At 37.7% G+C, this 27838-nt stretch overlaps 1 protein-coding gene across 2 annotated transcripts; it reads left to right on the forward strand.

Moving 5' to 3' along the window:
- The first annotated feature begins 987 nt into the window (after nt 1-987).
- Nucleotides 988-27838, forward strand: LOC146005537 (uncharacterized). Of its 2 annotated transcripts, none has more exons than XM_083144788.1 (3): nt 988-1137; nt 9140-9348; nt 24639-27838. In XM_083144788.1, exons 2-3 carry the CDS (start codon nt 9170-9172, stop codon nt 26671-26673), a joined length of 2214 nt encoding a protein of 737 aa, XP_083000914.1. In that variant the 5' UTR covers nt 988-1137; nt 9140-9169; the 3' UTR covers nt 26674-27838. The 2 variants fall into 2 exon arrangements, with proteins under 2 accessions (XP_083000914.1, XP_083000913.1); XM_083144787.1 differs by having other exon boundaries at nt 992-1137; nt 9140-9561.

Consider the following 27838-nt stretch of genomic DNA (forward strand, 5'->3'; position numbering starts at 1 on the left):
CCGTCAATTTTTTCAGCGGAATGTTACGCAATTTATAGAGCATTACTTCATATCCTAACATCGGGCATTCCACAGTCTTTTATCCTGACAGACGCCCTGAGCGTGCTCCAAACGTTGTCCAGAGCTGGCAACGCAGCCCACAAACTTACGATTTTTCCTTATCTTATTCAAAGTGCAGCGTTACGACATATGGTTACGACTTCGAAAACGGGGACAGAAAGTGACCTTCACCTACATTAAGGCCCATACCAATCAAAACAAATCCCACGATTTAGTAGATAACTACGCAAAACAAGCTCGGTCACTTGTACACGTAACTCCCTTACGATTACCTTATACAGACTTGCTCCCCCGAGTAAAAATGAAAATCCAACATGAATGGGATGACTGGTGTACCCATGAAATCCAAAACACAACAACCTACAACTGGAATGCGAATATCGGTACAAAACAACCTTGGTATCAATCTCTGAATCTACCTCGGGCAGTGATTGTGTTCACCTTGAGAATGCGCACGGGTCATGTGCTCGTGAATCAACATTTGGCAAGAATACACGCGGTACCTTCAACTTCCTGTCAATGCGGAGAACCCAGCCAAACAATAACGCATCTGATTTTCCAATGCCCCTTACGACAAGTTCATCGGGAAACGTTCTATAAAACCCTACTTCGATTAGATGTTCCATTTTCGGTGTCAATCTCAACCTTAATAAGTCAGGCTCGAGCCCCCACTATGTGGGCGCTATATAGCTTCGCACGGAAACACAACATCGCCAAGTAAACAAACAAACAAAAAAACAACAACAAGGAAATATACAGTGTAACATACCCCACAGGATACCCCCCTTAGTGAAAATCACGAGTGAAAGTGAAAGTGAATTGTGAAAGTGCCATAAGGGTTACCGAGGAAGAAGACACGAAGAAGTAGGAACACATCAATCAGTCCCGCTGGCTCGAAATCGCAAAGGATAGGCGGTGTGAGCCAAGAAACAGCAAGCAAGCAAGCAAGCAATCATTAATCTGTGACAAAGTGGGGAGAATTGCTGAACATAATAGAGACACTGTTTAGAAATTGAAACGTATGGAGAGGAATGGCTACAAAGATATTTGAAGAAAAGTACTTAACTGTTACCAATTGTAAGTAATATTAGTATGTATTCCAGAATAGAGGGTAATAATAATTTCATTAGAGATAGGCTTAGCATACGTCCGGGATTAGCCCGGACAGTCCGGGTTAATGTCAGGGGTTTTGAGAATCTGAACATGGAAATAGCTACCGGTATTGAATATTCACGACCAGAACGTACATTGTTGAACGAGGTTATTCAAAACCAAAAGGTAGGTTGTGGTTCAAGTTCTGAAAAAGTACCAGATACTATTGGAGAGAAGTGGCAAGCAATTTTTAAGATATTTCATAGCGGAAATTCAACCATTTATGCATAGCTCCACGAACCATTTCCGGTAAGGTTAGGTTAGGTTAGGTAGGGTCACAATAGGTTACAATAGTTAAAAATTGTTTCGAAAAAAATATGCGTAGCCCCACACACCATTCTCGCATAGCCCCACACACCATTCTCACATAGCCCCACAAACCATTTGCGGAAACGTACGTTCTTCAGTTACAAAAACACTTTTTTTAAAAAAAATTGATCAAAAAAAACGTGAATACACGTTAACAGATGATCCGTGAAGCAGATAGGTTAAGTACAAATGTCAAAAATTGAAGAAACTCAGAAGTTATAGGTGTCCGAAGGATAGTAAACATTTACCAAAACTGAAATTCAGCAGTAACGAGTTGATCACGAATATGTCCTGGGTTGGAACCAAAAAAAGATGGTAAGCCTATACCGCGTTTGTTACAACCTGTCCCCTTTTCCGCGCTAGGAGCGCTCGACATTTTCGGTGCCAATGATAAACGACAAAAAAATCGTCTGCTGGGCAGCGAGGAGCGAATGGAAGCCAGAAGAGAGGCACTTACGTAGATGCTGTTGCGACGTTGCATATTTTAATTGGCTGCCTGGCTTTGACTTTCCCCAGCACTGAGAAAAGCCAGGGAGCAACTAGCGTGGGAACCGGGCAGGTTGTAACAAACGTGGTATAATTAGAGAGAATGAAAAACTGTGGCATTATGATTGAAAATATGCAAAGGGATGTTAACTGATGATTAAAGTGTTACAGATCGTAAGGTGTTGGTTTAAAGCCGCAGGAAGCATTAATTCTGGCGAAATTGAACAGACTAGCTGTAAATTTTACTACTGAATGGTGTTTTCGGTTTTTAGATATTGAAGGAAATCTAGAACTTCTATGGCGTTCTAAGCAAATCGGTAACGGTACCGAATGTTCAATGATTTATCGAAAGTTTTGTCGGAATATTATAAAGTGAATTAGAATACTGGAAAAGATTGCGAGAGAAATTTCGAAGCTTGGAGAAACTAATTAGCACTCGTAAAAGCTTCACTAAGTATTATTGGTAAAACTTTGATAGCGTCCCAACTTATTACTTTATTTTTACACAAGAAACTACTTTCCAAAATGAGTTTTTGTAGCATTTAGAAGTTCTTGTTGCTGTTTTCTTTCATCGAGAAAAACCGATGTTGTCCATATATGCTAAATTGAACGAAATGAGTGCTAATGGAACCTAACCTAACAGGCCTAACCTAACCTTGTAGGCATACCTCGTCCCTGTGATGGTTCGTGTGGCTATGGTGAATTTTTTGGGCTAACGTCAATGGTTTTTGGGTCTACCCGTGAATGGTTTTTGGGGCTACCTGTGGATGGTTTTTGGGACTAGACTCTAATTTACGTCCTTATTGCCTTTTAGTGGTAACCGATGGGAGTTAATAACACTGCAGGCTCATCTTTGTGTCTGCGTTGTGAATGCTTGTGCTTTGCTCGTTTGCATTCTGCGTGGTGATTGCTTCTTAGCTTCGTGGTGCATTGTGCGTGTATATGGTGCATGAAAATGAACTGGTTCCAGAAACTAGTAGATAGTGTAAAATACGTTTATCCCCAGTAATAATTTAGTGCATCGTTCAAAACCGTGCTTGCAGACAGCCGGCATCTCTTCGGGTAACTACTTTTTTTTCTTTTTACTCTTTCTGTTCACGATAGCCCCACAAACCATTTACATTATCCCCAAAAACCATTCATGATAGCCCCATGAACCATTCACGGGGACGAGGTATGCCTATGAGGTTAGGTTAGGCCTGTTATGTTAGGTTCCATTAGTACTCATTTCACCCCTAACTATGTGCTTCATCATCGAAAAATTTCTTCTGTTCGTTCAATTACGCTTATCCGGACAACATCGGTTTTTATCGATTTCCTCCTCCAGGTAATTTTTCCTCGCTTTGGGATTTATGTTGTTGAATTCCTTACATAATAAGCTTTCCAACGATATATGACACGTATTCCTTAGGAAAAGGACGTAAAGTAGAGTCTTACCCGTCAATGTTTTACCCTTTATGTCAAAAATGGAACTTTTTTCGTGAAAAAAGCAAAATAGCACCTGGAAGAATCTTTCGCAATGCAGAATAGGTAATTACGAATGTTAAAAATAACGAAATAAACTTGTGAGAGGTGTTGGGATGCTATCTAAGTTTTACTGTATTATTTACCGGAGAAATTTCAGATGTAAAGATTTAAAATATAGCTTACGTGAGAAGACGGTCGTGGTTTCCAGTTGACTAGGACACTGGTTTTCGTGGATTTTTTTATACGATATAGATATTTTTATGCTAGATATGTGACCAGTTGTTTAAACCATGCAGGGTGTTATTTAAATGCTAAGAGCTCTAAACCTAATCCAGCTAACCTAATGGCAAAAGCATTTAGAGCCCAAATGCCCCTTTGCAACCCACGAAACTTGGGAGTTCATGGCAGCAACAGTCCATATCTAAGACAACAGAAAATGAATGGCTTCTCGCAAATGAAGAATCACATTGGAGTATGTGTAAGGGAAAAATAATTATTCAGAAAATACAAGTAGGTATTTACTAGCATACTGAAGCATGTGTTAAAGGACATAATTAGAAATCAAACCATGTAAAAAATGCCTGTGCACTATGATAAATTTGGATTTAAGCAATCGGAACTTGGTTCCACAAACCTGTGTAATGTACTCACCAATGCATTTTTTGAAGTAGAAGGCTACTTAGTTTTATTTTCTACTACCAATAATTATATTTTTCTTGTGTTTCTAGTTGGGATGAATCATGAAGATGACATTTGATGAGTGCATTTTCAATTTTTATTAAAAAACACATTTTTTCCCATTTACCATGAACGGAGGAATAACTTGAATACCTCCATTACATGACCTGTCTTCATTTTTACATCCAACCTTCATAACTGCTTCTTCAGTATTATAAATTGTGTACATCTTAATCAGTTGACTTTAATCTTAACAATTTGGTGCATTAGTTACTGCTACACACTGGTTGGCAATATTCTGCCCAGCTGTCCATAATGCAACACACATGGTGTCAATACACTTACTAGCTGTTCACTAGTGTTTAAATTATTACCTATTCGATCTCGCACAAACACCTTTGACTCATTTATTACATCAATTTTAGCATTCGTACTTGCCTATCATGCATTGCGAAAGATTCTTTGAAGTGTTATTTTGCTTTTGTCAAGAAAATAACTTCAATTTTTCACATTACGAGTATTTATTTTCTTCCTTTTTTTGCTTCCATAACACAATATGGCGGGCACAGCTTGACGTGTCGTGGATCATCAGTGGGAATGCAGTGTTTCCAACCTTCTTAACTGAAAAATGTCCCACAAACCATTCACAGATAGCCCCAAAAACCATTCACAGTAAGATTAGGTTACGTTAGGCAAACAGTTAAAATTTGGGGTCGTATTTCATTTTTTCATCTTCTTGCAAAACAACGTCGTGGTTGGAAACAATGACAGGCACCACATCTGGTTCACGTAGAGGAAGCTAATAACATCAACGGAAATTGTGCGTCGGAAAGATACATGAATTTCCAGTCAAATCGATTGCACGATGGAAAAAAATACATCCACAACCTTTAAACAATCTATAGAAACTGAATTCCATAAGTACTTTCTCCTGTAAAAATGTGTTTGTGCTAGATCGCATTGTTACCAAATTTCAGTAGCTGAATTTGTGTGAGAAAAGTATTTCTTGATTTTAACATAACCCAGCATGGGTCTTCTGACTCGTGTGTCCTGGAGTAATCTACCAATAATAAATATATTTCACAACTTCAGACAATAAGAGAAATATACTTGAAAAATCCAAAATGAGGCAAAAGCTATAGCAGGAGGGAATCATCTAAGGCCCTCAACCTCAGGATCAACAACACCTCAATATGAAAAAGATGGGAGAGGGCCTACATAACAATAATATTAATAATAATTTTTATTGTAGAAACATATGAGAACATCACATGTATTACAATCGTCAGAAATATAACCTAGCCTTGTACAAATAAAGTATATATAAATCTTACAAACAAACATCTCAACAGCATCTTAAGAAACATAACACAACTTACATAAATTTAATAGTTAACATTATTATCTTACAAGCATAACTATTTTACCTAACCAAATTAATTTCAAAGAATTCTTCTGCCTTATATATACAATTATCAGTCAATACTTTTTGCAGTTCTCTTTTGAATTTTAAAAAAGGCAGTTGCCTTAACCTTTTACACGCCGAATTGTCTTTGGATTTGAAATTAATCGTTTTTTCAGTAATTTTTGTCTCTTTGGTGTACATTAAAGAGAATTATTCAAAAAAATTGTTATTTTTTATTTTCTCTATATGTAAACTGGAGTGTTCCCAATTGGGAACATTGGCGTTTCATGTGAAGTATTATTACAGAGTTTTCTAATTATAATTCAACTGGACCAGCTTTTTTTCCGTTTATATAGTAGCATAGTAAATGTACAGAAATATTACGAGAGTGAGACAACATTAAAACCTTCTAAATACAAAATACTGATACAAATACATAATAGGATAACATAATTGTATAAAAATGACAAAACATTATTGTGCAATTTTACTCAAGGAGAAAAGGATTTGTTGTATTGAAAATGTAGCAATACCTAATTTTAAAAATATGTAATTTACACATTTGAAAATGAAAAAAAAATACAGGCACACACAGAATGTCCTAAACTGGTGATAAGCCATGGAAAGCTGGGAAGCAGTGTAAATGCATATTTCTTGCACACTCGCAACATTGTAGGCGAGCATTTTTTTTTGGCAAAATGCACACCTTCCTTGTTCTGCTTCAATCAGAAAATGACCATCATTTATCCTCATAGACCCTGGGATTTCAAATCGTGGTCCTGGCCTCGAAGATGTTCGTGGATTTTTGGGGATGAGGACGATAGCTACTTCTCTTCAAAAATCCAAGTGATTCTTGGAATTCTCCCCATGAAGTTCTTGGTGAATTTTCCAGGCTGCAACAACTGCAACATTCAAAGCATTGGAAAATAAATTCCACCACCATTTTTTCCCTCGCAGCTGGACAGCATACGGTTGAAGACATCGACGCCCCCCATTCCTTTCTTGTACTTTAGTGAGATTCAGGGACACCAATCCTCTTCCTTGATTGCCGAGAGTACCGCTTTGCTGTTCCTAATGGCAAGTGTGTCTGGTAGTTGGATGCCAAGGTGACTATGGAATTATCATTCCATCTACACATGTAAATATCACCATCACATCGAAAGTCAAACAACTCTCCTCTTTTCTTTATCTTCATTTCATTTGTGGGAACCAAGTGACATCTACCAATCCTTCCTTCTCGTACTGTACCTATTGCTTTGAACCCCTTTATTTTCAGCTCTTTCAGCAATGTGTATGAGGTAAAGAAATTATCAAAGAAAACTTCAACTTGCAGAAGATTAGTGACAACATTCAATAAGGCTATCACCACTATAGTCTCAAGTGGAGAGTTAGATTCATCTTCTTCCTTTCCTTCATAGATTTTCATCACTTGAACTAAGAGTCCAGATTTTGAATCCGAAACGAATCGGTTTTCCCTTTTTGAACATCTTGCAAGAATGATGCCCATAATAGGGAACCATTGATTCGTCGATGCTGAGTTGTTTATGAAAAATTCCATATTGCTGAAGATCGTTGTTTAGCTCATCATAGTGTAATGGTGAATTTTTTCCAAGTTTATCCCCTTGTTTCAATTGAGTATTGTCCATAACGTGGAAATATTTCTTTATATCCCGAAACTTCTGCCTGGGCATCGCAGTTGGGACAATTGGTACAGTCACGTCTTCTGCTGTTGACCAGTACATATCTTCTCTTGGAACATTGTCATAACCGCTGATTAGAAGCAAACCAAAGCACTGAGCTATATCATATTTGGTGAACGACACAATTTTGCCCTTTTGAGCTGCATATAGGCACGTCATTGAAGATAGATGCTCGAGGTATGTCTCTGGTAAAATTTTATGAAACAACTCAATAGGATCCAGTGGCAGTAATTCTGGGTGCTTGTCGGATAAGCCCTGAAATGAATCATCGCAATGGAGCGAATTGTTTTCTATAACTGTAGACTTTTTCCACGAAGGATGTCCTACCTGTTTACTTCATGCCCCTTTAGCCTTTCTTGATGTGGTTGGCTGAAGAGACTCCGGAGTAGATTGTTCCACGTTAGTTGTGACAACCAATTCACCACACATCTGAAGGAACCACTTCTTCCAAAATGTTGTCATCAATTTTTTCCTCATCGGTAAGATCTGCAGTTTCTTCTGGAGGCAACTGACAAATATCCACTACATCTCCAATGTCTTCAGTATCGTCATCTAAAATTTCATTCAAATACTGAAAATCTGCTTCCAATGTTAGGAAACGATTCGATGCCATGTTGTTCGTACAAATGTTGTTGAAAGACTGAATTTTATAACAACGATACGGCATGAATCAACAGAAGCAGCTAACAGAACGTGGCACAAAACACGCCGGGATCTTTGTTATACAAACAATGTAAAAATTATTATTTCAAATGTACTTGTAGCCAACAATAAGCATGATTTTATTTCCATTGTTGACCAAGTTACAAAACAATCTTGCCTCACAACTGTGAGAAAGGAAAATTTCTCTTCAGTTTTTTGTGCGAGTTATTTGTTGTCTGTAACCATTGTTCATGCAAAACGCCAATGTTCCCATTTGGGAACATGATAATAAACTTAGGTCCAGACTAATAGAAATCAATGAAAAACCTATTCTAATGCATTTCATGTAATACTAGTATTATGTTCTGCCCAATTATGTACGAAGAAGAAAAAAGTAATTGATTTGGGTGTAAATAAAAGATATATAATATTATGAATGCAATTTTAACAATTTTGGTGTAATTTCATAGTATACTATCCAGACGATAATAATTAAAATATTAATTAAATGTTGTTAATAGTACATATACACCCTAAATTAATAGATAAAACAAGAAAACTATAAAAACTTTTGTTTCAGTATGGTTGAAATTGAAAATTGGTTGATGTTCCCAATTGGGAACATTGGCAGGTAAAGGGTTAAATAAAGACAAAGGGAGAGCCTTGTGAAACTTAACCGACATGTAGTAAAAGGTTTTTTGTGTCTTGTTGTAATTACATCTAAACAATCCCTATTTATGGTTTGATAGGTATGTGAACACCCTAACTCCTCATAAATGTGAATGTTTTATATAAAGCAGGCATTAGAATACAAAGATAGCAGGAGCTGTCATAATACCTAGTCTAACAAAACTTAACTTACAGTGGCCACGGCTTGGAAGACCACACATTAATCTTACACATATCTTTTGCAATTTTAATAACCTTTTTATCAGCCAATGGTGCAGCCACAACCCCTGGCCTGAGAAATGCCACCCAGTCACTTTCCCAACCAACCCATCTCCACCCCCAACCCTCCCTAACCCTCATGTTACAACTTTACACAGCTTCCGTTTCCACCATCTTTTTCTACCACTGGAGATGCGGCTCATGGCTGCGAAAATTTGAATTTTTCCATTGTCTGTTGAGGGTTTCCTTTTCTCATTTTACTTGTTACACAAACGCATATGTATATATGTATCTTGTATTTTGTCTTCTATTTGAGCACCATCTGATGTTTGTGTGTAATATGTCTTTTCAGATTGCAAGTGCCTCACCTTCATCAACACACATGGAGTTTCATGATCACTCTTTGTCCAACCTCCTGAAGGTTGAACCTGACCTCATGAGTTGTTCAATCAAGAGTGAAGCAAATGAAGAATCAACTGAAAACACTTGGCAGCCAGCATCATCATCATCAGTTATTAAATCTGAACCAAAGTTGGAACAGATGAAAGTCGAAGAGAAAGGGTATGTTGCTTTTCACATATACTTGAACTCTGGTGCTGGGATGAATGAATTTTTACAGGAGGATAGTAAACATTTCGATACAAATGATGACATTGCACAGTTTGGTGCTGTTGCATGCAAAAGTGATGAGAGTGACAATGTTAATGTAGGGCCTGAAGATGTCAAGAGTGAACTTGCAATTGAAGATGAATGTCCATCTGCAGAGACAGAAAGGTGAGTGCATGAAATATTTTCACATTAGAGTCATTCCATGCGAAATCAACACAGCCTTTGACCTGACCATCTCCGATTTTCATGAAATTTGGGGAGTTGAAACTATGCATGGAACTTATTAAATATGAAAATTTTTAGTCTCATGCATCTTGTAATTGTTAAATTATTCAAGGTCAAAGTTCGCATAAACTGCTCTTTTTGAGCCCGCTTAGCTATACTAAATGAGCTGTAACTCCGCCCCTATTTCGCCTAGAAAGCTCAAATAAAGATTATTGTACAGGGAATTGAACAATCTTTCCAATGATATATTACAAGCCCACCTATCGATAAAAATGTAATTTTGCCACGTGACCTTGACTTTTGACCTTGAATATCTCAAAACATGTCATCTCCAAAAATCGTCAAAAAAATATATTTGGTCCCTCATGCCATACTCTAAAACATATCAAAAAATCATTCTGGGACTGCCATGGGATCAGAAGATACAAAATAATATGTATAACTATGTGACTGATAAAAGCCTCATTACATGAACTATGACGAGTCAAAAGTCCTTTAACACCCCCTACAAAATGTAAAGGAGTTATCCTGATCATGAAAGAAATATGTTAGGCACAGGGAGATCTCTAGCTGTGTGTGTCAAGCGCAGGTCCAGCATATTGTTGACCGCCATATTGAATTCAACGCAAAAATTTCAAAGGAAAGTGGGTGATGTGAAATATGAAATCAGGTTAGAATTGCACGAGAAATGAAGCGGTGAAGGTTTTTCCAAAGTATATTTAACCAGCAAAAAATTATTACTGCATGCTTGTAATCATTTTCTCCTTTTCGAGGTGTTAAAAACAAAGTATTAAGAATGCTCCTAACGTGTCAGGAACTCGGCGAGATCACGCTGACATCTTGGGACAGAAAGAAATATACGCACCATTGCATATGATTTTAATCAGCAACATTCACCAAATACTTGAATAGTGGAGAATATTGGTAAAAGTATCTCAAACAATTACGTGACACTTCCTTTGGAATGAAAAATTCTTCAGTGACGATGCTAATTTTCATGTTCCTAGTAAAGTTAATAAAAATTATATGCAATACCTGTGATTTGATAATCTACAGTAGACAGATCCCAGCCGAATGGATATTGCTGGTAAGCTAATGATGTGGTATAGTGTATGGAGAACTGGAATGGTTGGTCCATATTCAACAACGGAACCTTAAATGGTGAGGGCTTCTTGGATGTGTTATGTTAAGTGAACAGGTTTTTCATCCTTCCTTACGGGATATAGCACTTTTCCAGAGTTTTGAAACAAGACAGTGTGTGACCACACTATGTGAACATTCTTCATGGTAAATTTCTTGGTAGATTGATGCGCAGATGGGGATCTATTAAAAGACCTGCACATTCCCCAGATCTAACATCTTAGGAGGACTTTTACTTTCAGAAACATTTGAAGAGAATGGTGCATGCACTAAAAGTCCCTGATATTGACCATCTGAGAGGGTATAGTTGCTGCTTGCGATGTTGTTGCACCTGCTACATTACCAAATGTTCTATGTGAGTGTGAGAGACGTCAACGAGTATGCTCACAGGAATATCGACAACACTATAATGTGCATATATCGTAAGTGAAAGATATGCGTATAACTTTTTGCTGCCTAAAAATAAGTTTGGGAAAACCTTCGCTGCTTCATTTCTCGTGAAATTCTAGCCTGATTTGATATTTCACATCACCCACTTTCCTTTGAAATTTTTGCGTTGAATTCAATATGGCGGTCAACAATATGCTGGACCTGCGCTTGACACACACAGCTAGAGATCTCCCTGTGCCTAACATATTTCTTTCATGACCAGGATAACTCCTTTACATTTTGTAGGGGGTGTTAAAGGACTTTTGACTCGTCATAGTTCATGTAATGAGGCTTTTATCAGTCACATAGTTAAACATATTATTTTGTATCTTCTGATCCCATGGCAGTCCCAGAATGATTTTTTGATATGTTTTAGAGTATGGCATGAGGGACCAAATATATTTTTTTGACGATTTTTGGAGATGACATGTTTTGAGATATTCAAGGTCAAAAGTCAAGGTCACATGGCAAAATTACATTTTAATCGATAGGTGGGCTTGTAATATATCATTGGAAAGATTGTTCAATTCCCTGTACAATAATCTTTATTTGAGCTTCCTAGGTGAAATAGTGGTGGAGTTACAGCACATTTAGTATAGCTAAGCGGGCTCAAAAAGGGAAATTTACGCAAACTTTGACCTTGAATAATTTAACAATTAAAAGATGCACGAGACTAAAATTTTTCATATTTAATAAGTTCCATGCATAGTTTCAACTCCCCAAATTTCATGAAAATCTGAGATGGTCAGGTTGGAAATTGCACATATCTGTGTTGATTTCGCATGGAATGACTCATTAATAAAACCGAGTACTATAATACTTTGCTCATACTACTTCAAAATTTCCTCAACTTGAATATTTAGTCATTATCAGAATTGCTTCTTGTGTATGGGCAGAGGCATGGGGTGAACACTTAGTGTTGTTTTTTTATTTATTTATTTTACGTCACATTTCTGCCACTTTTGGCTTATCATTTTCAATTTCAATTTCCTTTATTAAAGGGCGAGGTTCAGCCTGCGGCTGTTCTACCACCTAACCCCAATGGATACATACACATACTAAATAGATTCTACATACTAAATATTTGTACAATAATAAACAAAATAAAAAGAAGAAACAAACAAACAAAGAATACACAAAAAGAACAAATACAAAATTGAGAACAATGGGTCGTCTACAGACTCAAAAAAAAGGATTGAAAACAAATACACAAAGGATACACAAATTAATATTATGTAAAAACATATAAATGTTCTTAATAACAAAATGATAAAAAAAAGCAGTCCTTAAAAATATTTGAAGACATCCATGCAGATTTTTGAGATGCATAATGTAGATTCAATGCACTACGCTTAACATTTTTTAAAGCCCTTGGGTTGGCTGAACAAGCTGCAATTTATGGGTGCCTGAAGCGTTGCTACACACCAGTAACGTAACTCTTTCTTCATTTTTCTTATAGCTTCGAGCTGCCTCATCTAGTTTTGATGCCAATGTTTTTGTAGGCAACATTTTGTAGTGATCCCAGTTTCATCTGCGTTGTTTATTTTTTTTCATTAATAAGTTTTTCAAACTTCTTCTTAAACTCTTCCGAATCATCCACAGCACCGGTGAGACTTTCCCCAGTTACGGACAGCTAACGCACCCCGTGTCGATCTTCCCACCTACTTAGCCATCCAATACTGACAGAGAAAGTAGGATCCCCACCCAACTTTTGGTTTAAAGTCTATGCCTTTTCCTTAAGTATGGGTCCGGAAATAGTCACACCATGCTCCCGTTCCTGTTCAAACCACATAAAAAAGGCCTCATCTAAGGATTCATTTATAGTTTTTTTAACATTGGACCGAATCGCTAAAGAGTCTTTAGATACCATTTTCGTGAAAATATCTTCAATTTGACTCCTATTTTTTTCCCCATTCACAAACTGTTGCAGCGCCTACTCTGTATTCAATGGAAGTGTTTTTCACTAACTCACGCTTGTCCATACAATAAATTGCCTCCAGTTATTGCTTTTTTTTTTTTTATCACAACTCGCTTTCTCTTTTCCGCCATAATTATTGTCAAACCAAACCAAACCTTCCGCTTCACAGGCCTGTTCTGGGCTTTTGGCTTACACCAACGCCATCTGTGAGCATTTGCTCCAACCGCATGGTGTCGGAGCGTGCTGGAGAAGGCATGACTGGTGTGTTGCTTTAGCCACAATTACAGACTGGCGTCTTCGCAGCTGGTTTGTCGTCACATATTTATTCATGTGACTCCCCAATTGGCTGGGTGGATGCCGTAAATTGGAGTGCCCTGACTGGCAATCGAATCCGGGACCACGAGGACATGAGTCCATTGCTCTAGCCACTAGACTACGAGGCCTCCCATAATCACTGTTGATCACCAAAAAAGTTTCACTCACTGAACATGCCACGCCACGAAACTACGTACAGCGCTCACTAACAGTAAGATTTCAGGTGCACCGAACTGAATTACAAACCTCAACTGGCAGGTGTCTCTTGTCCTTGAACGTACAGCACAGTATGCATGCTAAAAATAGATGGCAATGCATCGTAACAATGAACTTGCTCTTTGATAACTAACTGTTAGACCAAAATAAAGACAAAAGTGCTTCATTGGTGCTCCCGTGTAAAACAGGGTCGTGCACGAATAACTGCTTTTTTTAGCGATTCGGTTAAACTGGACTGTAGTGTATTTTAATTTGCTTAAGAGCAGGTCATGATGAACACTGTCAAAGGCTTTAGTGAGATCCAGTAATACTAACGCGACTGCCATTCTTTTGTCTATTGATCGTAATAAACCATCAGTGATTTTAAGCAACACCTTTGCCATGCTGTGTGAAGGACGGAAACTGGATGTACATTTCGGAAGCAGATATAGTTCATTAATGTGCTTGTGAGTTTGCTTGTAAATAATTTTTTCAGTGATTTTGGATAATATAGGTAAGAGACTTATTGGTCGAAGGTCATTCAGAGACGTTAATACTTTTTTCTTTGGTATCTGAAAAATACATGCTGTTTTCCAGCTGGCCTGGTATTGTCCAGTCCGGAATTAGAAATTTACGATGTACGGTAGGGTGGTCCATGTTTTCAAGTTTGGAATTTTGGTTCTCCACAAGGTTGCCCCTGTTTGAGATCACATAAGTTACCAGTCTGTAAAATTTCTACCAAATTGAAGAATATTTAGGGGTCACTAGGATTGGTCACTTTTAGGAGTAAGGTGAAAAGTAAGAAAATAGCTGCTTTTGGTGTTAATGTATGAAAGAGAGTAAAACAAATCACAATGTATGATCTGAAATTATCTATATTCTGCATTATTCAGTGGGTTTTAATCTCCCAAAGTCATTGTCATCACATTAGATTTTGAAACAGCATAAAATTGTTTTTATGTAAATCAATGAGCCGGAGGAGATATTGTTTTTGTTTCTCATCCTTTGTAACACTAGAGTTGAATGAATTTTTGAATGAGAGCAATTCAACGCTCTGCAGAATCGTTAACAACCTTCAGTTGACGAACCTGTTCTTGCCTTTCAATATAAACTGCATCCGTAGGCCACTCTGTAGGATCCTTTACTAAAAATGATGCTGCCTTTCCCGTCCATCATTGAGTAACAAATCGAGAAGACCAGTTGAGCGCACTGTAATGAAAGACTAGAGTGGATGCTGATGATTGAAAGTTTTTCCGTTAAGTCTGTTCAAAGCTACTTTTGATGGTCGCTGAAGATTTTTCACCATGTTTGTTTTCTCATCACTAAGTCGCAAATCAAAAAAAGAAAGTGCAACTAAATGTTCAGAAAAATACTAGAGGTAGGGATGAAATGCTGATGCAGCAGTTCCAATCTTACAATTAGGGTAATCTTTAATCTGTTCAAGGAGATTGGTGTCGTTCAAGGGGGTTTTTTCAGCTATGGAAGCTTCGTTCCAGTAACAACAATAGACGAGACTTACAAATAGGCATGCTTCTGTGACACTGTTTTTCTCTGCTGTGGTAGGAATGAACTGTTCTTGGAACATGTAAATTTTAAGGCAATAGATTGCCTTCGCCATCCAAGGAGCTTGATGAAATGCACCTGGCACAAGAATCGAGGTAGTCGTCTCTAGGCTGTTGCATTTTCATAGCATCAGTGTAGTAGTTATGCATTTCATGATGGAGTTTAGGAGGTTCTCAGTATTAAACAAGTTCTCACATCCTATAGTAAAATTCTTTTTGTCAAAACCCGACCATTGTTTCTGAAAACGTTCAAAAAAATTCACATCTGGTCCCCCACTTGCTCCACATGGCGATATCGTAGTTTATTTTACTTACAAATCCTAGGGACCTCTAAATATGCTTTGAATGGGCTAGTTTTTGGCATACATGCTTCTTTTTGATAAAGGAACAAAAACAAGCTTGTGGAAGGTATGTGCTAAAACTTTTTCTTTTACCCATAAGAAATGGACCACCCTAATGTACGGTAATAGTAGTTTAATCATTTCTATGGATATTTCATCATTGTCAGAGTCGTTGGATGGTATTTCATTTATCATTTTCATTGTTTCGGTTACATTTATTTCCTGCAGTCTGGAAAGTTTGAGCGCTTTCGTTAATAGTGTTATGATCAAAGAACTCTTGAGTTTTGTTAACTGCATCTTCTGAAACATCCGTTTTGTTGCATATGCTATAAAAAATGTTAGTTAATTGAATCCATGTTTCTCAAGTTTGATGGTATCTCGTTGTTCATATTTTTACTGTGTACACCCCACATTTTTTTATTTTTTCCACAACTCTTTGCGGTTATTGTTGCAGCGGAGGTGGTGATTAAAATGGGCTTTCTTTTCCTGCCGTTGGACTGAGTTGGTAAAGTTTCTTAGTTCCTTGTAATAGTTCCAGTTTGCCTACGTTTTTGTGCACTAATATTTTATTAGGGCATTGTCACAGATCTTCATAAGTAGTTTTGTATTTTCGTATATCCACATTGAGTTTTTTGGTTTTATTAATTTACTTTCAAGGGGAATATGCTTGTCGAAGAGATTTATTACATTTTGAGTAGCAAATTGCACTTTATCGTCAATGTTGTTGAAGCTATCAATTTGCATCCATTCAATTGTTGCAGCATCCCTATCAAATATTTTTTTTTTTTGAGGGTAGAGAAGTTTGGATATTTGATAAACTGTTTAATTAATTTTGGTTTTTCAATGGCAAGTGTCGCGTTTACTAGACAGTGGTCAGACGTTCCGACGGGAGCGGTTACATTAAGAACGTACAAGATCCGGGTCATCCATTATTACTACATCGAGAACTGATTGGTTGGTTAATGATGTGACCATCCCGAAAGAGTCAATTATTGATTGTAAATATACTGTTTCTGGTTTATGAGGAGAAAGGAACGTAGGATAAGTTATTCGTGAACAAGTGAGAAAACTTCCGAGATCGTGGTTTCTAGGTGCAATAATTTTGTATAAAATATGTTTGGGGCTTTGTACACACCAATTATTCCCAGAGTTAAATGTTGGAGCTTCACCGTTACGCTAATATTTAGACTTCGTCATTTTCGTGATTGTTGCAAGAGGGAATGATCTTGACATTTAGGTCTTTAAGGTGATACAGGATTAGGCCATCTCCACCCTTTGTGGTTCTATTTTTTTTATTGTTGCGTAACCAGGTATGGGGAAGGTCGAGGCAAGGGCTTCACGGAAAGACCAGCTCTCGGTGACCAGGAAGATATCGAAAGCCAACTCGCACACCGTGGTCGCTAACTCGTCTAGTTTTGGGGACTACAAGGATCTGACATTCGCTTGAGCGAGGGTCAGGAAGGGTGGCCTTGGGAAGCGATGAGCATAAGGGAGGAAACTATTACTTGCAGGATTTTCACGTGGTGGAGTCGACATAAGGGAAAAAGCAAAGGTTGTGTCGGCGGACAAACAGTTTGAGAGGTTAGTGAGTTTACAGTCTGCCACTAGGAGTGGGTAGGGAGGGAGGTTAATGGCAACTGAGGAGGGGGGGGCAGTATTTCAAGTTCTCCAGGAGCACCGGGTGGGGGCATTGCCAGATTTACATCCACCAGAATGTCAGTTTGAGCCATTGGAGATGAGAAAATAATAATAAAAGAAAACTAACATTTGTCACTACATATATCGAACATAAATTTTTGGAGATTGGAGATTCACTTACCAAGCCTGCAGAAGGGATGTATTTAGGAGCTGCAGGACACCAAAAACTGAATTCTATATACTTACACATATGCAAATAGTCAGACACAAGCATAACAGTATGTGTAGTAATGTAAACACCAATAACTAACACAATACAGTCACAAACACAGGGTGGCGACAGACCTGGAAAACCGGGAAAAGTCAGGGAATTTCGTCTTCATTGACCTTTTTTTTTTATATATAAATATATCGTTATGGAACTCTGCACGGGAACAGGAAATCTCGTTCGTAAGTTTCGGTCTCATCTTTTAGGCCCCTTTTATGAGTAACACAACCACGGCGCCAGAAACCAGTGATGGCAGGAGGAGAGAAAGAGAGAGAAATTTCTCTCGCCCAGGCTTCTCCACGGGAATTTTAAATTCGAACACTCTTTGGAGGAAAATTGTTATAACTCGGGCACTATGGGAGCAATCTACTTCGGATAAGTTTTGTTTTGCAGCTAAAACATCAGAGCATGCAATCGTGTACAATTCAGAATGCTGGACCGGGGAGGAGGGGCTTGGGGGCGCGACACCCGAATTTCAATGGAAAAAAAATACAAAAATCTGGAGTTTGCCCCCTCTTCTCCCGCTATTTTGAGAAGAAGGCGCAAACCTTAGTATTCTCTTTAAAGAATGGACGTTTCCAAGGAGCATGAAACTTGTTCATGTATTTGGGTGCCATACAAGTTGATTAATAAGCCAAAATGTGAAACTCTGTTATTTACGAAAAATAGGTAATTTGCATATTGCTCAGAAAATTGTTATAACTCGGGCACTATGGGAGCAATCTACTTCGGATAAGTTTTATTTTGCAGCTAGAACATAAGAGCATGCAACCATGTACAATTCAGAATGCCGAACCGAGGAAGGAGGGTTGGGAGCATGGTCCCCCCATAAAAATCTGGAGTTTGCCCCCTCTTCTCCCTCTATTTGGGAAGAAGTCGTGAACTTTAGTGTTCTTTTCAAAGAATGGTCATTTATCAAGAAAACGTAACATGTTTCATGTTCTTTGGTTCCATAGAAGTTGAATAATAAGCCATAATGTGATTTTTTTTTTACGAAAAATAGGTAATTTGCATTTTTGGAGGAAAATTGTTATAGCTCGGGCACTATGCACTATGGGAGCAATCTACTTCGGATAAGTTTTGTTTTGCAGCTAAAAGATCATAGCATGTACCCTGTATAATTCAGAACGGCGAAGGGGGTTTGGGGGCGCGACCACCAAATTTCATTGAAAAAAAAACAACATAAAAATCTGGAGTTTGCCCCCTCTTCTCCCGCTATTTTGAGGAGAAGGCGCAAACCTTAGTATTCTCTTCAAAGAATGGACGTTTCCAATAAGATTGAAACATGTTTCATGTTATTGGGTGCCATACAAGTTGAATAATGAGCCAAAATGTGAAACTCTGTTCGGAAATATGGCATGTATATGTTGCGGAGAGGGGGGGGGGGAGGTTGGTCATCAATATGAATTTCCCAGGTTTGCTCCAGACCTGTGTCAGAGTTTCCACCAAAACATAAGAGTATGAAGGTACAAAAAGCACATTCATTTCGTAATCAGCAACATGATACCATATGGTATCATCGGGTGAGTGCGACCTTACTCTGATGATACCATAAGGTATCATCGGGGGAGTAAAGGTTAAGCCTCTAAATATTACATGGAAAATGCATTGAATTATCATTTTTTCTTGTCCGTATGGGAGTAGTAACGGGGCTTGTTAACAGATGAAGGGGATAAGAGCGGGTGGCGTCGTCCGATAGTTGTCGGACGTCGTAGTAAGGCATTTTGTTGGGCAAACTGAAGGAACATGGAAACAAATAGGTTCCATTGATACATACGATTTTGGTCGAATATCACCACCCGACAAAGTATCTCACTACAACATGCGACATAAATTGCATGGACTGCAACATCCAACAAAAACCGCATGCATAAACAAGAAGAGGTTTAGACTGCAAATATGCTGCTGGAATTTTATTACTCTTCTGGCTCACTTCACCTTAATGTAGAAGTGCTTACGAAGGTTTTCTTTCATCATCCTGATGTATTACTGGTTTCGCACAAGTTAACATACGTTTACAATGACATTGCACGATTCTTAGATATCAAGAAGAATCCAACCAAATGGGATATATTTTGAATACCATCACGAAACACAAATCTGCATTGGTGAACGTTATAAAAATTGGCAAGTGCATGCTCCCAACCTCAAATTTACTGCAACACTAGTATTGCAATGAAATTAATGCCACTCTCTGTCCTGTCTGTTTAAACTCGTGACAGATGGTCATTAATCTCTCACTGAGTAAGGTTAATGTACAATATTATGAAATAAAATACTAATAATAAATACGTAAATATTTTAATATATTTACTCGAATCATTCAATCATAAAAGCAAATCACTTTCTTCAAGAATTGACTTTTCTCTGCCAGCCCTGCTAAATTTTCACTTTCCATCTATTGATTTATACCAGGGGTGGCCAGAAAGTAATTTCCAATTAGTAGGGACATTGATTTTTCGCAAACGCGAAAACCGTGAAAAATGGTAATTGCTGCGAAGTTATGTTTAGGAATGTGCAGTTATGTCTGGACACATTTTTCGCCCGTTCGAAATATCGAAATAATGCGAATTTGGCATAAAATGCGAATTGTTGGAGTTTTTAGTGATTTTTTTTTAAAGAAATGTCCTAAAACAACGAAAAATTCCTTGAAATACAACATTCTTGTCTTTTCTAGGCCATGTTTGTGTACATATAACATGCAAGTTTTCCAACAATTTACTCAAGAGTAAACTATAGAGTTATACGTACATGGAATAATTCCGGCAGCCACATTAAATCATGTATTTCCCACGATTTTTTCAACTTCTATCAAAACCATTTGCATCACAGAGCAAAGTGGCAGGGTTCTAACAGGAGATCGAGTGCGTATCTACCGTCACACGGGAGCCACATCTACGTATTTGTTGCACGAGATATGTTCTGAATTACCAAGCTAAGTGCACACCATCGGCATTTGTTGAGCGAGTAATAATGGAGCTCAGTCGTTAGGGCATCTGACTACTATGCGAGAGACCTGGGGTCGATCCCCTGCGGTGGAGAATCTGGATGTTTTCCACCTATTCAAACTGCTCTGGCACCCACCCAGCATCATATGAAGCTGGTACCTTGAGAAAACTTTGAGGGATAAAGGTAGCCAGGAGCATGGTGCTGATCACATCACCCCTACCTTCAGCCATGATCAAGAAAGTGTGGGTCCCTAAATCCACACCCCTACTATACACCTTCATGGAAAAGTGCAGGGAGCACTTTACTTTTACTTCGTCAAAAATCTGTTCCAACATATCAAACTGTCACGAATATACGTAGACCATGTGACCTACAATTTAAAATAATAGTTTTAAAGCACAACGGAGTATTGAGTTTCGGTATATTTGGCAGATAAATGTTCTAAAACAAAAACGCAAATTTTGGGAAACGTAACACTAACAAGTCAAAAAAAGGTAATGCCAATCTTATGTGCCATAATATTAAGGTATCTGTCACGTGAGATTGATTGAATTTAATTTTTTGGGTGCGTCGCCACTTATGGTCATTATGCACCCTTCAGTATATACGGGGAAAATTCCATTATCTAAAATCCTTACCTTAAAATTAAAAAGGGGGTATTGAAAATAACTTTCAAGATATCAAACTGTAACGAAGAGGCAAAAGCCATGTGACTTACATCACTCATCCCCATCTTTGCAAATTAGCCAAACGTGGCACAAAAAGCGAAGTAAAATAAACAAATCAATCAAGATTAGATGAACCTCTAAGTGACACATTTCAAATGTATTGACATATTTTTTTTTTTCTTGTCTATGGGAGCTATAAGGGGTCGGACCTGTCGACCAGAAGGGTTCACCTTCTCTGGCACTGTCCGACAGATGTCCAAAAACTGTAGTATGTCATTGTGTGGACATTATGAAGGAACATTGAAAGGAATGAGGACTTTTATCCAACCTGAATTTTTTGTTGTATACTGTGGAACTACATTTGTTCTATTGAATATTTATGTGCCATTGATGCAAGTGATTTTTGTCGGGAAAATCTGACTAATGAAAAGATTCTCTCGGGCTTGGCATATTTTCCACAACTCACCTGGTTGATAGCCTGAGAGAATCATTTCATCATTCTTCACCAGGAAAACTTCTTAAGACTTACTTAAATCTGACTAATGTTGAATTGCCACAAAACATCACTCCGGCATAAGAACACATGCATGGCACTCTTATGCATGCAATTTTTCTTGTCTGAGTAGTACGACATTTCGTCGGACATAATTTCAGGCTCTCAATTATAAGAACATATAATTTTCTTCAGTAATCAATCTTCCTCTGCCAGCTCTACTGAATTTTCATATGAGGACAGTCCAGAAAGTACGTTCCAATTAGCCATAAATTAAAACACAATCTTCGGTAATAATTGACATTTTATTGTCTTAATTATAGTGACCCATATCTTACTTTTTGACATATTCACCACTGTTCTTCAGGTATTTATGTTATTGTGGCACAAGATTTTGTATGCCCATGTTATTAGTCTGCCTCCAAAAAGTGGAACTGTCTGTACAGCAGCGTTACTGTCTAAACATATGTCCTGCCAAACTGGTTCAGGTGAAGGAAGAGAAGTGCGTGATGTCGAGGCTGCCACTTAAAATGATGCAAAAGAGCCCACTCACGATCAGGTGTGTTTTGGGTCTTGCATGATGGATCTGCCTTCCATGAATTGTGAGGAAGGTAAGGAGAAATTTCCAGTGAGGTAGACACGTTTGATGAAGCCAGCCTCTGTGGCGGAGTGGTTAGCACATCACACTACGATACCAGGGGTCCCAGTTTCGAATCCCGACCTGAGCATGGATGTTTGTGAGTGCCCATTCATCATATCATCACTCATCTCCATCTTCACAAAATAGACAAAAATGGCACAAAAAGCGAAGTAAAATAAAGCAAATCAATCAATCAATTAACCAAGCTAATTCCTGGCATGGGACCCATCTTTATGGCATTAACCTGCTGTTGCCACTTTTACCTATGAAGAAACTTGCGGTCAAACAGCCAATTGAACCCACCACTACCCCCCTCTCTTTGAGCAACAATGGGCAACCTTAGAATCCCTCCTCCATGCTATGGCCAGTAGGAAAACAGGTTTTTGCAAAAATAACCATTCTGCACTGTGAATACAGCCAGGAGATACCTTGGCCCTGGAATAACACTGTTCTTAAATCCACTCCCTTCACAACAATGTGACTGCACCACATTACAGACACATACCACCTCTTCCTATTTGTATGTGCGCATCGTGCTCCAACAACTAGCGCAGCGTTCCAATGATATCAGAAGTTACTTACTGGACGTGCCTCATATAAACTTACTGGATGCTGTTATTAACCGCATTTCCCTATCTTATCCTGTCTGCTTAGCAAAATCAGATGCCTGTGCAGTGGAGTAGATTCCCCTACTACGAGGGTCGTTCAAGTCAATCGCAGACTTTTTTTTAAAAAAAAATAGAAGAACAAATTTCAAAGTGTGGTAACTGGATTTATTTTTCCACATAACCTCCTGCTACAGTTATACACTTATCCCAGCATTTAACTAACGCCTGGAATGCTTCGGCTTAGAAAGATATATCATTACGGCGGAACCATTGTAGGACAACATTCTTCACTTCATCATCAGTGTTGAAATATTTTCCTCCAAGGAATTCCTTCATGGGTCCAAGCAGGTGAAAATCACTTGGCGCTAAGTCAGGACTATAGGGGGGTGTGGTAATATCTCCCAGCCGATTTCCTGGAATGTTCGTTGAGCGGTATGCGGTCGTGCATTGTCTTGCAAAAAGAGAACACCCTTTGTGATGAAACCTGGACGTTTCTTCCATAAACGCTTATGCACATCATGCAGAACACAGCAGTAATACTCACTGTTGATAGCGACACCATGGGGTAAAAAAATCAACGTGAATAATCCCCTGTTTATCCCAAAAGACACATTCCACGTGCTGAATGTTCCCAGGAATGACTGCCGTGGGCTGTGATCCACCACGACCGGGATCGTCAGTAATAGAGATACGGCCATCTTCGAAGCGCTTACACCATTCAAATGTCTTACTGCGACAGTGTGTCTCATCACCGTACTGAGCCTGAAGTCTTCTGTAAATTTCAACAGGTTTTCTGTCCTCGTTCACTAAAAACTTCATCACAATATGTTGCCGGCAATATATGTAACAGTGTTAAGAGAAGTGTAAAGAGAAGTAACATTGATAATGTAAGGTAATATGACACTTTGTTTTGTACAATTCCATTGCTTCACTTTCAGAACGTTTAGTCCCGAGAAGCAGCTTTATGATATGTAAGGGTTTTGGGTGCCAAGCGGATGCCATGTGTTCCCATGTTCACATCAAACAAGCCACTAATTCACCATACCAATATCTCAATCTTGTGTACATGGATTAAGTTGTTTGATTATTTTATATAGAAAAGAGATGTAGGATACAAACGTTAATGCTTTGAAATTAAGTTTGCAGTCATGATTCTTGCAAGCGGCAGGCAAAATATCAACATTTAATAATGAGAAATTACAAAATTTATTCATTAAAACAACAATTTACTCTAATCTCATTTAGTTATAACATTAAAAATAATCAAATATTTTATTTAAGCTTGCTTGCAAATGAGAAAAACCCTGTAAAAGTCCCTCCCTAGCTTGAGATAACTGTAATAACTTTGAAAATCACTATTTTCCAAAACCAATATAAATCGTACACACACACAAGCACCCCCACACACATGCACCCCCCACACACACATCCCACACACGCACGCACCCCCCACTTACACACACACACACTCTTGTCATAGTAGTGCATTGTGCTAATTACTCCGTCACACACAGAGGCCAACATAAATTAATATCGGGCAAAAGTCAGCATTAATATTATTGTATATATATACACACACGCAAACACACTGTTTAATTGAATTGAAATAAAAATTTTCATAAATTGAAATCGCATAGACCCTTTATATTGTTAATATATTTGTGTGGTGAGAGGAAGTGAGAGTGGTCACATAGTATATCCTCTTCCAGGTTATTACTGTTATATACATTGATTAAATGTGCTCTTCAATGAAAATTTTCAAACAATGATATACATTTATATCTTAGAGAGACTTACGTTTCAACTTAAAACTTGAGACCAAAATCACTTCTAATATAATTTCTTTCTTGCAGCTCTACACTAGAGACAGCATTCTGCTCTGCGACTAAGAATAGTGGAACGACACTGGAATCTACAAGAGAAGGAGAATCTACAAAATCTTCAAACTCTGAAGGTTTTGCCATTTGGAATGATGGAATTAATTTGTTTAATGATAAATGTGAACTTGCTGTTCACATGCAAAATCATAATAGAACAAAATCGTTTGAGTGCTCAATGTGCAAGGAATCATTTAAGGGGATAAAATGTCATAGTGGTGAAAAGTCTTTTTTGTGTTCAACCTGTAGCAAATCTCTAGCATTAAGACACAGTTTTAGAAAGCATTGGAAAACTCATAGTGTTGGATGCAAGGAAGATCTTCAAAAACATTCCAGAACTCATACTGGAGACAAGCCCTTTGTATGTTCAGTGTGTAACAATACATTTACAGTGAAGTCAAGTCTTAGGAAACATTTAAGAATTCATACTGGAGAGAAACCCCATGTGTGTTCAACATGTAACAAATCATTTGCATGGAAGAAACATCTTAGAAATCATCTAATAATTCATACTGGAGAGAAGCCCCATGTGTGTTCAAAATGCAACAAATCATTTGCAAAAAAGGAACATCTTAGGAAACATTTAATAATTCACACTGGAGAGAAACCCTTTGCATGCTCAGTGTGTAAAATTGCATTTAAACTGAAGTCAAATCTTAGAAATCATCTAATAATTCATACTGGAGAGAAGCCCCATGTGTGTTCAACATGTAACAAATCATTTGCACGGAAGGATAGCCTTGAAAAACATTTAATAATTCATACTGGAGAGAAGCCCCATGTGTGTTCAACATGTAACAAATCATTTGCACGGAAGTATAGCCTTCAAAAACATTTAATAATTCATACTGGAGAGAGGCCCCATGTGTGTTCAATATGTAAAAAATCATTTGCATGGAAGGATAGACTTGAAAAACATTTAATAATTCATACTGAAGAGAAGCCTAATGTGTGTTCAACATGTAACAAATCATTTGCATGGAAGGATAACCTCGAAAGACATTTAAGAATTCATACTGGAGAGAAGCCCCATGTGTGTTCAACATGTAACAAATCATTTGCACGAAAGAATGATCTTACGAAACATTTAATAATTCATACTGGAGAGAAACCCTACCTTTGTTCAAAGTGTAACAAATCATTTCCACGGAAGGAAGGTCTTGAAAAACATTTGTTAAGAATTCATGCTAAAGAGAAGTCCCATGTGTGTTCAACATGTAACAAATCATTTAGAAGGAAGGCAGATCTTAGAAAACATTTAATAATTCATACTGGAGAGAAGCCTAATGTGTGTTCAACATGTAACAAATCTTTTGCAAGTAAGTCGGTTCTTAGAGAACATTTAATAATTCATACTGGAGAGAAGCCCCATGTGTGTTCAACATGTAACAAATCATTTGCACGAAAGTATGATCTTACGAAACATTTAATAATTCATACTGGAGAGAAACCCTACCTTTGTTCAACATGTAACAAATCATTTGCACGGGAGGAAGGTCTTGAAAAACATTTGTTAAGAATTCATACTGTAGAGGAACCCTACCTTTGTTCAATGTTTGACAAATCATTTGCACAAAAGAAAGATCTTGAAAAACATTTAATAATTCATACTGGAGAGAAGCCCCATGTGTGTTCAACATGTAACAAATCATTTGTAAGGAAGGCAGAACTTAGAAAACATTTAATAATTCATACTGGAGAGAAGCCCCATGTGTGTTCAACATGTAACAAATCATTTGCAAGGAAGGCAGATCTTAAGAAACATTTAATAATTCATACTGGAGAGAAGCCCCATGTGTGTTCAACATGTAACAAATCATTTGCAAGGAAGGCAGATCTTAAGAAACATTTAATAATTCATACTGGAGAGAAGCCCCATGTGTGTTCAACATGTAACAAATCATTTGCACGAAAGAATGATCATAGAGAACATTTAGTAGTTCATACTGGAGAGAAACACTTTGCATGCTCAGTGTGTAATGATTCGAGTTGCAAATGCCACCTTTTTTGAACAGACCTTTTTTTCCAAATAAAACGTGGCTTTTTTGGAAAGAAAACTGAATTTTTTTGCTTTTTTGGCTTTTTACTAATTACAGCTAACCTGTTTCACTTGCAGTGTCATTTAAGAGTTTTAATGGTTCATGAAGTCATATTTTGGGTACTATTATCGTATGAGGGAAACACAGTATTTCTCCTGTAAATTTGAAGGAAATTTGAAGGTATCCGTTTCCCTCATACTATAATGTTACCTAATCTTACATCCAAGAGACACTAGCTACTAGTTTGTTTTTGTCGTATGTGAGTCTGTGTATTACATAGTGGTAAAACTGTCTTATAATCAGGGGATACAAGGTTTTATTGTTAGTGGAGACATATTGCTTAGCGATTTAGATTCCATTTTAAATCTGTAGGTCCAGTCCTGATTAGCTTATCTGAGCATAAAATGAACTTAATATAAACTTTCATGTGTTTATGTCATCATATCATTGACCTTTTAGAAACAATTCACAATACGTATGCAGAACTACATGCATATATACCCCATGTAATACTTAAGATCAGTATTCTACTACAAGGGAGATTTAGAGCCCAAAGTAACTTATAAATGTAAGTACTGTTGTTGGAAAATGTTCACATTTTTGATTGAATGTTTTATACAAATAAAATTAATATATTAATAGAGTTCATAGGTCTATTCATAATGCATAAATTCAATTAATTGTGTATTGTTGTTATTACATGAATAGGTCCACATATGTGGAACAAAGAGAATATCCAAAATTCTGTAGGGCTGATTGATTAGGTTATTTCATGTCACTTTTCTGCTAAGTGTGACGATATGATGAAATTGATGAAAGAACATATTCACAAACAAAGTCCATACCCAGGATGGGATTCAAACCCAGAACCCCTGGCATCGTAGCATGCTTTGCTAACCACTCAACCACAGTGGTCGGCAAAATGATGATGGAGTAGGTACTAGAGCTAAACATGCAATTGTAGAGTTGCAGTATTATTGTCCAAAGTAACGGAAAAAAATCGATCCACCCCTCCCGACCCTACAATCAGAAACACATGGTCACTTACAGGCAAAGGGTGTCACACGGGGTACAGCTTGGTGCTTATTGTTCTTATCGTTTACATTCAATTCTCATAAATTTTCAAATAGTACTGTG

The sequence above is a fragment of the Lepisma saccharinum genome, chromosome 23 (assembly GCF_977018435.1).
Source record: "Lepisma saccharinum chromosome 23, izLepSacc3.1, whole genome shotgun sequence".
Taxonomy (NCBI): domain Eukaryota; kingdom Metazoa; phylum Arthropoda; class Insecta; order Zygentoma; family Lepismatidae; genus Lepisma; species Lepisma saccharinum.

What these genes read in the sequence shown, in the direction of transcription:
- LOC146005537 (XM_083144787.1), top strand. Translation starts at nt 9,170, where the DNA reads ATGGAGTTTCATGATCACTCTTTGTCCAACCTCCTGAAGGTTGAACCT. An exon ending in CCATCTGCAGAGACAGAAAG is followed by an intron (nt 9,562 to 24,638) that starts GTGAGTGCATGA and finishes TCTTTCTTGCAG; the next exon opens with CTCTACACTAGAGACAGCAT.